This window comes from Varroa jacobsoni, unplaced genomic scaffold (genome assembly GCF_002532875.2).
Source record: "Varroa jacobsoni isolate VJ856 unplaced genomic scaffold, vjacob_1.0 scaffold_242, whole genome shotgun sequence".
Taxonomy (NCBI): Eukaryota; Metazoa; Arthropoda; class Arachnida; order Mesostigmata; family Varroidae; genus Varroa; species Varroa jacobsoni.
Window position 1 is genome coordinate 91130 of NW_019213144.1, and position 11194 is coordinate 102323.

The 11194-nt window shown below is 37.1% G+C and overlaps 1 protein-coding gene across 1 annotated transcript; it reads left to right on the forward strand.

Annotated features, from left to right (window-relative positions):
• Positions 1-337: 337 nt before the first annotated feature.
• Positions 338-10799, forward strand: LOC111273984 (uncharacterized). The gene is made up of 7 exons (XM_022856035.2): positions 338-424; positions 1473-1756; positions 2260-2369; positions 2790-2979; positions 3265-3441; positions 4036-4267; positions 5391-10799. Exons 1-7 carry the CDS (start codon positions 361-363, stop codon positions 5486-5488), a joined length of 1155 nt encoding a protein of 384 aa, XP_022711770.1. The 5' UTR covers positions 338-360; the 3' UTR covers positions 5489-10799.
• Positions 10800-11194: the final 395 nt, after the last annotated feature.

Here is an 11194-nt window from a genome sequence, read left to right on the forward strand (position 1 = left end):
ATTCGAATTTGTTATTTTAAAAATTAGGCAGGTACATGTGTTTAGACTGTTTTGACTAATATATCTTTAGCTACGCTTCCACTCGTCTAGGTTAGGCAAAATACCCCCCTTTTTTTTTTTCTAAAAATCATTGCCAAATGGCTCAGAATTGTTCCCTTCGACTATAGTTTACTCGAAATTGGTCTTCCGTGCTTGTTATTCGGTCCGAACATCCACACACCCAACGCTCTATGCTCCATAACTGTTCACCAAGTGGAAATACTCTTTTACAAAAAGAAGAAACGCCTCTTCTCATCGCCTCCTTAACGGCAACGATTAGTTGAGTCAGATCGCTTGGATACCGCAAAGTACGTGGACGAGATGCAGATCGCCACGGTTATCGGATCATTCCTGCTACTACTAACCTTTACCAATGAAGATGTTGGTCAGTTGGTTTTATTAAGTTTACTAAAATTGAAATGCTTGTGTTTGTAATGTAGCAGAAATCGATGTGCCCAGATAGCCCAAAAAAAAACAAAGCTAAAAAAAATAGCTCTTTATTTGGTGGGTGTTACATTCGGCATAGCCAAGGTTGATGTGATTATATGTAACTTGCGCTTAGTCAACGATACTTCGGCGATTTGTAGCTAAGTTGTGTTAACATCAATCACCCTCCAGTGCATAGAGCATTTTTGGCTTTAACGAATTTGGGAAAAATCACCATTTACCAGAGCCTTCGACTGAGCTAAATCTATTTATTAATTGCTAAATATTCAAAAATGTACGCTATTGAATGGGAGAATAACCAAAGTTTAGCGATTTCATCACAAACATAACTTCATTGAATTTAGCTTGATTTTTTCATTCTAGAGATAATCATGTTGATTTCATGATTATCTCTAGAGAAAAAGAGAAGCACAGTCCAGAGAATGTACCTTAAAAGGTGCCAGGCCTCGGTTAGTATCTTAAGTGGCCGGTGGGTTTTTAGTTGAAGGTTGAGTGTCCTTTAAGAGGTATCTTTCGACCTTCTTTTTCTTCCCTATAGGGTTCAAGTTAAAAATAATTGTTTTGAAGTGTATTCACAAAACGATGAGTGAAGATAGAATTCACGGACTGTTACGTGTAACTTTGATTATTCTTCCACTGGATTGTATAAGTTTTGGAACTCCTTGTCAACACACTTTTCTTAAAATTACATCTTTAATATATATCCTTTATAACAACTTTGATATAATCAACAAATGAATAGTTAGCAGTTAATACGGTGTGCTATAACTCAAGGTGATTCTGGACGCAAAGGTTGTGAATTCGCCATACGATCCATCTCATAAAAACGTCAGTTATTCCCGATTGGTAATCAAGGTTCGTTGGGAGTAGTACATCATCGATGTTATACCTTTCGTATCAGTTGCTTATTAGTGCGCGACCGCTCTATTTCGTGCTAGAACTACATGCTTTAGAAATTATCGTTTAAATTGAACATTTGCTCACAGCATGCCAGACATCATCTTTGAAACCGCTATCAACTTCCTCGTCTTCCCCGATGATTTCTTCAAGTTCACAGCGGCCTTATCGACGTCCTACAAGGAGGCCTTTTAATCAAGAAACTGCCCTTCGCAGACACGTGGTAAAAAATGGGAAAATCCAATCACCTAATGTGCCACCCACTCCAATGTTCAGTAACATAACAGAGGTCACGCTTCGTCTGCTAGCCCATGGAATCTCCCGTATCGAAGGGATCCCCCATCAATTGCATCTGGACGGTCTCGTCTGTTTGGTGAGAACAGCGTAATTTCGAAGCTTCCTAATTACAATATCAGTTAGTATATATTAAGTAATATTTATTATTTTTAGCATTATCACGATTATTTGTTAAAAAATATACACACCCTAGTAATCAAAACAGCTTTATTTTCCTGTTAATGCAGAAAAATCGGTTGCCAAGATTTTGCACAACTGAATTCTAATCCTATGCCCAATGCGAATGCTATTTTTTATTATTACTATTATTTTTTATACCGCCTAAAAGGAGATTTAGCGAAAGCGTCACTCGAGGCTTAGTGTTTTACCCGTTTCCACTTGTCACATTTACGTTTACGGATTGAGGTATCGGGTCGTTCGATGGCTTGAATATAAGGACAACGAAGCTACCAGAGTTTCATTCAGGGTTTCAGATACGACTGAGTTTTTTTATAGCATATTTTACGAACTAATTTTTGACAATTATCGCAGTCCTGGAATTAATTAGTTTTTTACGGGTTCAACAATATATATCTATAGGAATGGCACAATATGGCCTTAATATGGGCAGAAGCAGCCTACAAGAATGTGGATCGAATTCCAGCCTATTACTGGGAAATTTGGACGCCGCGTCTGATATACTATTACCGGTACGTGATATGACGGATCGTCATCAAAAGCATTACCAATTACCAGATAAACAAAAACTTCGTTCCGCGCTGGGGAATACACATGTAACGATTATATATATAACAAATAAATAGCTTCAATGGAATATACAGGGTACCTTAGTGCTCAGTTTATCTATTCTGCTCGCTTCACTAAAATGTAATAAAATATCTAAGATAGTATTTTTAGGGTTAGAAGGATAAGATTATACATGTCAGCTATATCTAACAAGCAAGGTAGGAAACGACAAGTAAATAGGACTGGATGCTGTTGACAGTCTATATTACTTACTCTTATTGCGACATAGTCAATGTAAGACTTTAGAGAGCCACTCTTCAACACGTAAAATAAATTGAATGGCCCGTATATAGAAGTGACTTCAATTGGCAATATCGTTGCAGAAATGGAGGGTCGCAGAGGCATACCAATTCGAGAAAATGGGTCACTGTTAAAGCGAGCGGAATGTGTGAATGGTGTTATCCCGTACGTATTGTTTTTAACTGCGAACAAGTTGAATTCAGAAGCAGCCTATGTAAGGCGTACCTACGGCTCTTCGGATATCCTGACGCTCAAATCAAGTTTAAAACAAGGGTGGGTAACGAGATCTTGTTGCTGGCAATTAGCCACGATTGGTCGACTGCGATGGTAACCATGTTAATGGTATCATCCGATATGTTTCTTATCAACCATTTGCAATTCTGTATTGGACTTCATAGGGTCTTAGCATTTCCCTATTTGAATAATCAAGCAGTCAGACATTTAAGTTGATTAAAAGTGTGTCAAATTGTTAGCAGATGTGTATAAACGCAGACGTGTATAAATGGAAAAACACGTTAATAATGTTTACAAGTTTTCCAAATGTCTCGATTACTATAGGGCAGCCCGGTGCTCACGCAGCGCTTAGAGCTTCCGGATCTCAAAATCAACACTTTGAGCTACCAGAATACCTACAACAGCTCCATAGTGCCTGCTATGATTAGTGACGAACTATCCCTAGTAATGACAACAGTCGAGGGTCACCCTTTGGATTTCGCCACCTTGACGTGGCCTATGGTAAGGTTTTTGGCGAAATTCAAAAACACAAGAGTCTTCATTTGATGTGAAGAGAAATGCCTTTATAGAAGAGCGGTTACTTCGTTGCAGGACACGACTTTCACGCATTGGCTATTTAAAAAATCGAACATAATATTTTCAATTACAGAGTTTTACATTTTCACAATAGTGCTTTTGAGAGCGCAATGGATCTAAACGTATATATTCTGTTTACTCATCTATTCGTTTCGAGGGAATCTACCCCTGTATACTACTATGCAATTACAGATCTAAAGTCAAATAAGAGCGTTGATTTCTTTATTGTAAACAAAAAAAAAAAAAAACATTTTTCTGATAATAAATTTACTGCATTTTAAAAATAGTACGATGTGCAGCAAGCTTTAATGCTCGACTTAAATAAGTGATTCAGTCAGATTTATCTATCGTTGATGTTTGTTATTTGTATTGCAGTTTAAAATACGTATTCAGTAATTCATAGGACCATTTACAAATACTACTTTAGAAACGGCAGAAAAAACATTTTGACTAGTATAGGGCAATTTCATTTTAGCTATATTTGGTTAATTTTACTCATGTATTGATGTTTTTTTGCAGATGTGTATTGTGATAGCCACATTGCTGGCTGGTAGTGCTTGTGCCAATGGAAATAGCAAGACAAGAAATATCTGCAGAGTTAACCTACATTCCGGATTCACTGATCGCTACCCGATCTGCATGAGCGATTTTTTCAATTTGTTCTCGTTGCGCGTGTGGATCGGTCTGTTTACTGGAATTGTCTGTTGCTTTTCTCTGGGCGATTACCGCGAACCAATGAGGCTGGCCAATGGTAATATATACAGATATATTTATTAAAAAATATTAGGCGAGTTGTCTCGATTACGAAATAATTGGGTGCTTTGATTACATGTGACGCAAAATGCACGCGTGCATGCAGCATGTTCGCTGCCTAAGAAGATTACAGGAACTTGGCATCAGGTCGTTTTCAGTATTTCAAAAACAAAAAAAAAAAAAAAAAAAGAACATAGATTAATATATATAGTGATTTTTCTGTTTGGATTCGCGGGTCATTCCGTCTAACAAATATTTGAAGCAATACTTTTTGGTAGTTTTGAGATCAACCGTACAAAGGCTAGCTAAAGAATGCAGCATGAGAACTTTCATTCTAGGCTAAAATTAGGGGGTTCATATTAGAAGAAAGCACCTTAATGTCCACCCGTATGAGGTTTTATTGAAGCAAGGAAAGGGTTCAAATCCGTACGTAGATAGACTTCGCTTCGTGCTGGAAGCTAGCCAACCATTCGTTTGATGATATGCCTAACGGCGATACCGAACGTAACACTCGAAATATAGACGGAGAGATGTGTGATGACAGCGAGGGAAAAAAAATTGTAATTTGCAGCTAGATTAGTTAAAAGGTACTTTAGATCGAATTATTAAATAGTTACTTTTCATTCCAACTAAATTCAATATATATATATATATATATATATATATATATATATATATTAAATAAGAAAAATCACCCCAATTTTCGAGTTTGTTTATAATTAGAGAGGTAAGATCGATATTCGATCAGTATTTGCGTATTCTATCTGGAGCGCGAATTTTTCACGGCCTAATTGGTCCATAGTTCTCATACCCTGCCATATCGCAGATTGATTGTGTTGCCATACGCTTCAACCCTGTTTCAAAATTGATATTTTAGTACTTCCTTTCAAATCTATATTTCTACTTCTACAATAAATTGTGAAGAGGACTAACAAGAAACTTTATAATTTGTATCACGGTGAAAAAAAGACGATATATAAACTTAAAGCAAGATAGCTATAAGAAAAAAAAACTGTATATACATATGTCAAGTAGATCTTCAAATGGTACCTTATATATATATATATATATATATATAGTATCAAATTTGAAGCAAATAATTTTCCTGTATTTCATTATAGCGCCATTTCTTTCGTGGTTGCTCGCCTTACTTGGATCACTCGGCATCATCTTGCTAGGGAAGAAGATATACGTATCGATACAATTTCATCTCCATTAACGGCCGATAAAAACTTACTTACGTACACTTATTTGATAACAAGGTCTACGTATCGCGCCTGTCTTCGCAGTCGTAGGCGTCGTTCTTCGAACACGGATACAATGATAGATACTATAGAACGTGTAGTAGCTTTAGCATCATGCTGTAAAGAAGAAGATTAGTTTTGAAACTGAAGGAGTGAAATGCATCTTTTTTCCTTTAGCTGGAACGAGCACGGGCGAATAATAGAGATAAAGAAAGAGACCAATCTTTTGGGAAGCTTGAAAACGATCTAAATGGTTTAGACGATAGGTACTTCAACATGTACAGAGTAATCCAATTTCTTCATGGCGTAAAAGTAATTCGATTTGCTAGTAATCATAGTATAGGCGTGTCACGACAAAAGATTTGTGTTGGCCTTGGCGACTTTATGATTTGGCCAAATGTTGTTTCGTCGGTGAAAGCGTATCTAATTATTGAGTTACGCTTCAATGATATCTACGCAACAAAAGGTAGAATCGTCAAGGTTCACTTCACCATAAGCTGGCTCTATTCATCGAACAATGTTTATGTCCTAAACCGATGTTCTCAAGACACTTTTGGGCGGGACATTAACAGCAGAAACGACCAGGCAAACTTTACATGATTTATGATGCATCCTAACCGATCGTAAGTTAATGTTGTTATAAAAATAGATGATGATTCGTATTTACTTAGCTAAAGCAAGTATTAGCTGGTCACAAACTAAACGGACTCAAGTGACTGGCACAGCAAATGCCCGTATAGAAGGCAAGACATTCGAACGGTATAGTAGAACCGTCTAATTTTTAAAACTTATATAGATATTTAGTTGGATTATTTCATAAAAACTCATGTGATAACGTAACTATTCTATGATGAAGGATGAAATGAATGAGCTATGGACGTTCATAGAACGTTAGAAACGTCGACACTCATAGCTGTGCTTCAAGTTAACGGTGTTGCACAAAGCTCTCATGATCCTAATCCTTTTACTCAGGAGGCATTTCGTATGAGCTCCAAGAATACATTGTAGAATTTCAAATGATAAAAAATAACTAGAAAAACGTGTCTGTGCACAGTGAGAACTTTATAGCTTATCAAACGATTATTCCATTTCAAAGGTAGGTCAGAAATTTCGAAGCTTTAAAGCTCTATTGAACGGCTTTCGTTACGTCGATGAATGTTATGTTTGGGTATATTATAATCAAGTCACTTTGAAGCACTAGGGTTCCTCTCGTGCACTTCAGTCCAATACGAGTGTCCAAACGACGAGAACTACTTTATGGAGTAAGAAAATAGGTTTTAACCGGTGTATATTGTTCAACACGTTCGCCTAGAAAACTAGTAAAGCGAATAAATAATCTTGCATAACCTGGAAAATAATAATAATAATTTAATAACCTGAAAAATTGACTGGGCGGGCAAGAAAAGCAAGAAGTAACTGAATGTGAAGGAGTTTTCAGTTGAGGTGTCGTACCGACAAGGAGTGTGGGACTCGAATCATGAGGCAATTTTGGTACTAATAAAATAGCCCTTTCAGATCCCACTTTCTTTAACGTATCGGAGAACAACAAAACATTGCCCACGTTTTAAAATTGCCTTAGTTGTGAAATGTCAGATAGCCTAAAAAATAACCAACCAAATTAAAGCACTCTAATTGACATCCTCTCCTGAAAAAATGCTACTTATTCCAAGTTGCAGATTTGAGACCTTTTTCCGTAAAAAAAAAAAAAAAGAAAAAAAAACGTTAAAGCAGAACCGAGATCTCAATTCGAAATCGATCCCGTTTAGTTATTAATCCATGTTTTAAAAATATTGATGAATATCGCTTTCTAGAATATTGTACTCTACCTCGACCGATTTCGAAATCAATCAAAGACAAAAGAACCCAAACCGACCTTCGTATACAAAGAGACATAAGGGGTAGGAACTAATTCGCAAATACAAATATAGGTAGTAGGTGTGGTCCTCATACAGACTTTTCCTAATATATGATATATATGTTTATGACTCGAAAAACCATAATAGATTTAATTAACATTTATATAAAGCGTGTACTAATCATGATCATTTTCATTACCGATAAAGCACTGAGAATTTTCGATTTACCCTTTAAGCATTGGGAACGTAACCAATTATTCTGCCTAAGCTCACTTCATCCTTTTTGACATCATATCTAACCTGTTACGTGATCTAGCCTAAAGGCTTCTGGCTATAAGACGCAATGCGGAAGCCAAACTTTTTTGCCCTTGTTAAACACCTACGACACACCTTACTTTTTAGCCCCAAGGCTAGAGTCTAATTTTGTTCTTGCGTAGACTCGTCTGCCCGTTAAAGGAAAACGTCAACAAATTCAACGTATGATTACAATTTACGGCGAATTGATATCTTCTAACGCCTCGTGACTTTGGCTCGGGCAAATAATGATAAATGAGTTTTCACTTTATGTCAGTACCTTCAGCGGTGCTTCTTGCTCTAGCAGCATGGTGACGTCCCATCTCTGCTTTAGATAAGTTGCCCAAATTAACTTGTCAGCCTCGAGCAGGTCCCGTGAGGCCAAGCTTACAGGTTCAAATAAAAGGAAACGCGGTGGCCAAATCATGCCTTAACAGGACGTACATGATGCTCTGGCCTCTTGCTTACAGCAAGGCAAGCCAGAAATGAGTCTTCGAAAGCCTATCTGTCTAATAATGATAGCCAACCACGACTTTGGCACATATATACACTGGCATCTTTGAATCAACAGAAGTAAAGGACAAATTTGTATGGCTTGTCCTACAACTAAAAGTGGAATAATTAACCTGAAATTATGATGATCCAGATTGTCAAAACACTAGTGGAAGGTTTTCATCTGAATTGTATGTACGGTCATAATAAGAACGTTTCTATTACCGTAATTACAGTTTACGGTAATATATATAATCGTTCTTGTAATAATGATTTTTGTTGAATTTAATTAAATTTGTCTGAGTAAAATTTACACGGTGCTGCATTGATTGCCGGTTGTAATCATGCATTTAGGTTGCATGCGCGGCCTGTTTATAAGGTTTATAAAGTTTATGAGGTTTGAAGTCCAGCTAGATAGCCGCTACTCTGCCGCAAAAACACTGTGAACACCTTCTAAGTAGCGCCATTGTAAGCGAAATATTGCTTAGCATCTTATCTTTAGCTCTAACGATTCCTCAAAGGCCTATCTTAATTCTACCGCAATAAAATTAAACAAATAGAAGTTCATCTATTTACTACTATCTAACATGCTACTAGAATTTCTACGACGAAAGTGTGAATGAATAGCTTGCACCGAATGATAAAAGGAAATTGCGTGATGGACTTGAACGATAATAGGCGTTAAGGAAAAAAGCGCTCTGTCGGTAGACCAGGACCAACGAAGAATATCACCAACCGTTCTCTTGGGTAGAATACACCTCTTCCTAGAATGTATTTTAGTTTTTTTTTTGGATTCATTTCTGCATAGTTTTATGGCGGCGTGACCCCTTTTGATTTTCAAGCAAATGCACTATTCTTCGTAAATATCATTGGTGCATATAACTATTCAAGGTACAAACAATAATAACCACTAGTTAATCCAATAATTTAAATTCGTTTACAACGACCGAAGAAACACAGTATTTACCCTCGTTCAGTCCTTTCACATTTCTCACTTCATTCCGATCATCTTCTTCGTAAAGCTTGCTAAGTAAACCATCTGTTTTGCATTGCTTCTTAGTATCCTTATTATCCAAGTGAGTGATTAACCAAATTATCGTGCCGTAAAGCATGGCAAGCCTCGACCTTATATTTCAAGATGGCCCTACCTTTTAATAATATGATAGTCCGCGACATTTGCGTTCGCATCGGGAACACGCTTTGTTCGCTTCAAAATTTAAGGTCGCTTATTTGGATATCATCACCTGGGCATTTAGCAGCTGCAAAAAATCAAACAATTTGGGTAGCTTACAAATATCAGTGTCATCGTGGAGTTACGGCGGCAAAAACAATGTTCCATACAAAATTTGTATTCGGTCAAGAATTTGCTACGAGAAAGACTATGAGTGGTTTGTTAAGTAAATTTAGGGAGGAAAATTCCAAAGCCCAAAAAATAGGTCTCTCTGAAGAGCCCTGCGAAAGTGATTTATGACAGTATTGAAGGCTGCGGTACAAGTTAACCCGTCCCAGAGAGCACCGGTATTAACACTTAGGTTTAGTTCACCTTAATATTGGATAAGCGGGCGCCGTACGTTGTAAGTGAGAAAATCAAAAACAAAGATATAGGGACACTTGCTTTTCTTTGTTTTGATGTTACATCAGTGACCCATCCTTATACCGAATTGTGTCCTGGAATAAGGAATAAATGCTTGAGGATTACTGAAACGAGCCATATCAGTAAGCGATTGTAATAGAACTGCGAAAATGTCATTTTAAAGCAAACGCATGGAAGCAAAAGCTGGAGTTGTTTTTTTTTGAAATCTTTATCCATTATAGATTTATGAATCTTAGTTCATCAATTATTGCTAAAGTTTACAAAACTTTGCTATAAGCAGCTAAGATCAATAAACAAAAGTAAACCAGGACAATGCTTGAGTCGCACCGTTGAAAGCTTTCCGCCAGTACATTGCTTCCAAAGCTTGCCTTTTGTCAGAATCACGGCAACCTCTGAACAGGAAAACTTTACATAATATCGAAATTGCCCTTAGAGACATCACGTACTCTCATAGCCTATACTGCTACAGCAGCGGAATACATAAATTACCATTGAAATGGCAGAAATAACTGATAGTAGATACTTTGACTGAAATTGAAAAAAATTAAGTCTGTCAGAAAATTCGAAAGGTTAGAAATCACTATGCCGCTCTTCATATTAAAGACGTAATACATATCAATTATGTTTTGAGAATGGTTTTTCTAAAATGCAGGACATATTGGTCCTATCGCACCCTCAAAAACCCTGTTTGGATTTTTAAATTGAGTGTTATAATTTCTAGGCATACCCGCTAGATACGGCAACTGTAATAGCACTATGACCCAACTAATAGAGCCAGCTCTTAAAATGAGTCAACCTAAACCCGGATCATCAGTTTAAATTCAAACGCTTAGTCTGCTTTCTAAGGCACTACCGCCTGCAATCCTTCCCACCATCTATGTTCACATAATGAAATAGAAATATGTTTTCTTTTTATCGCGAGACAATTATTTCATGTAATGTAGCTCAGTCAGTTATTGTTGGAATATTACCGTAGTGTGATAAGATTTTCAAGGATTTCAAAGAGCTTTACAATAAAATACGGGTACTTCGCCCCGTGATTATACCAAATTTTCTCGCAAGCGTTATGAAATGTTTCCATATAGTCTTGTATTTGTAATTTCGGTACGTGGCCCGTGACCGATACGACATATTCAGGATGATAGTGCTGAATAAAATGCTATAGCGCATCATAATCTCCGGGCTTCGCTATAAAACAAGCATTCAAGTATCCAAAACTAGAAGGTGTCCGATTTAGATTTCTATCTCCAGTCGATTGCTCTATCAATTCGTTTTTTTTCTGTTTCCTAACTATCGACGTCGGAAGTCGACACGAACGCGCCAAACGACGCTTTTACAGTTTCTGCTATTTTGAACCGGGCACAAATGGTAGTAAAAAAAGATGATCAAAGCCCTCAAGAGGTTCGCAACATCGAGATACGGATGATCGGTCAGACGAACTACTG

Coding starts and splice junctions, on each gene's coding strand:
- LOC111273984 (XM_022856035.2), top strand. CDS start 361: ATGCAGATCGCCACGGTTATCGGATCATTCCTGCTACTACTAACCTTT. Junction 1,757..2,259: donor TGGACGGTCTCGTCTGTTTG/GTGAGAACAGCG, acceptor ATATATCTATAG/GAATGGCACAATATGGCCTT. Junction 2,980..3,264: donor AAATCAAGTTTAAAACAAGG/GTGGGTAACGAG, acceptor CGATTACTATAG/GGCAGCCCGGTGCTCACGCA.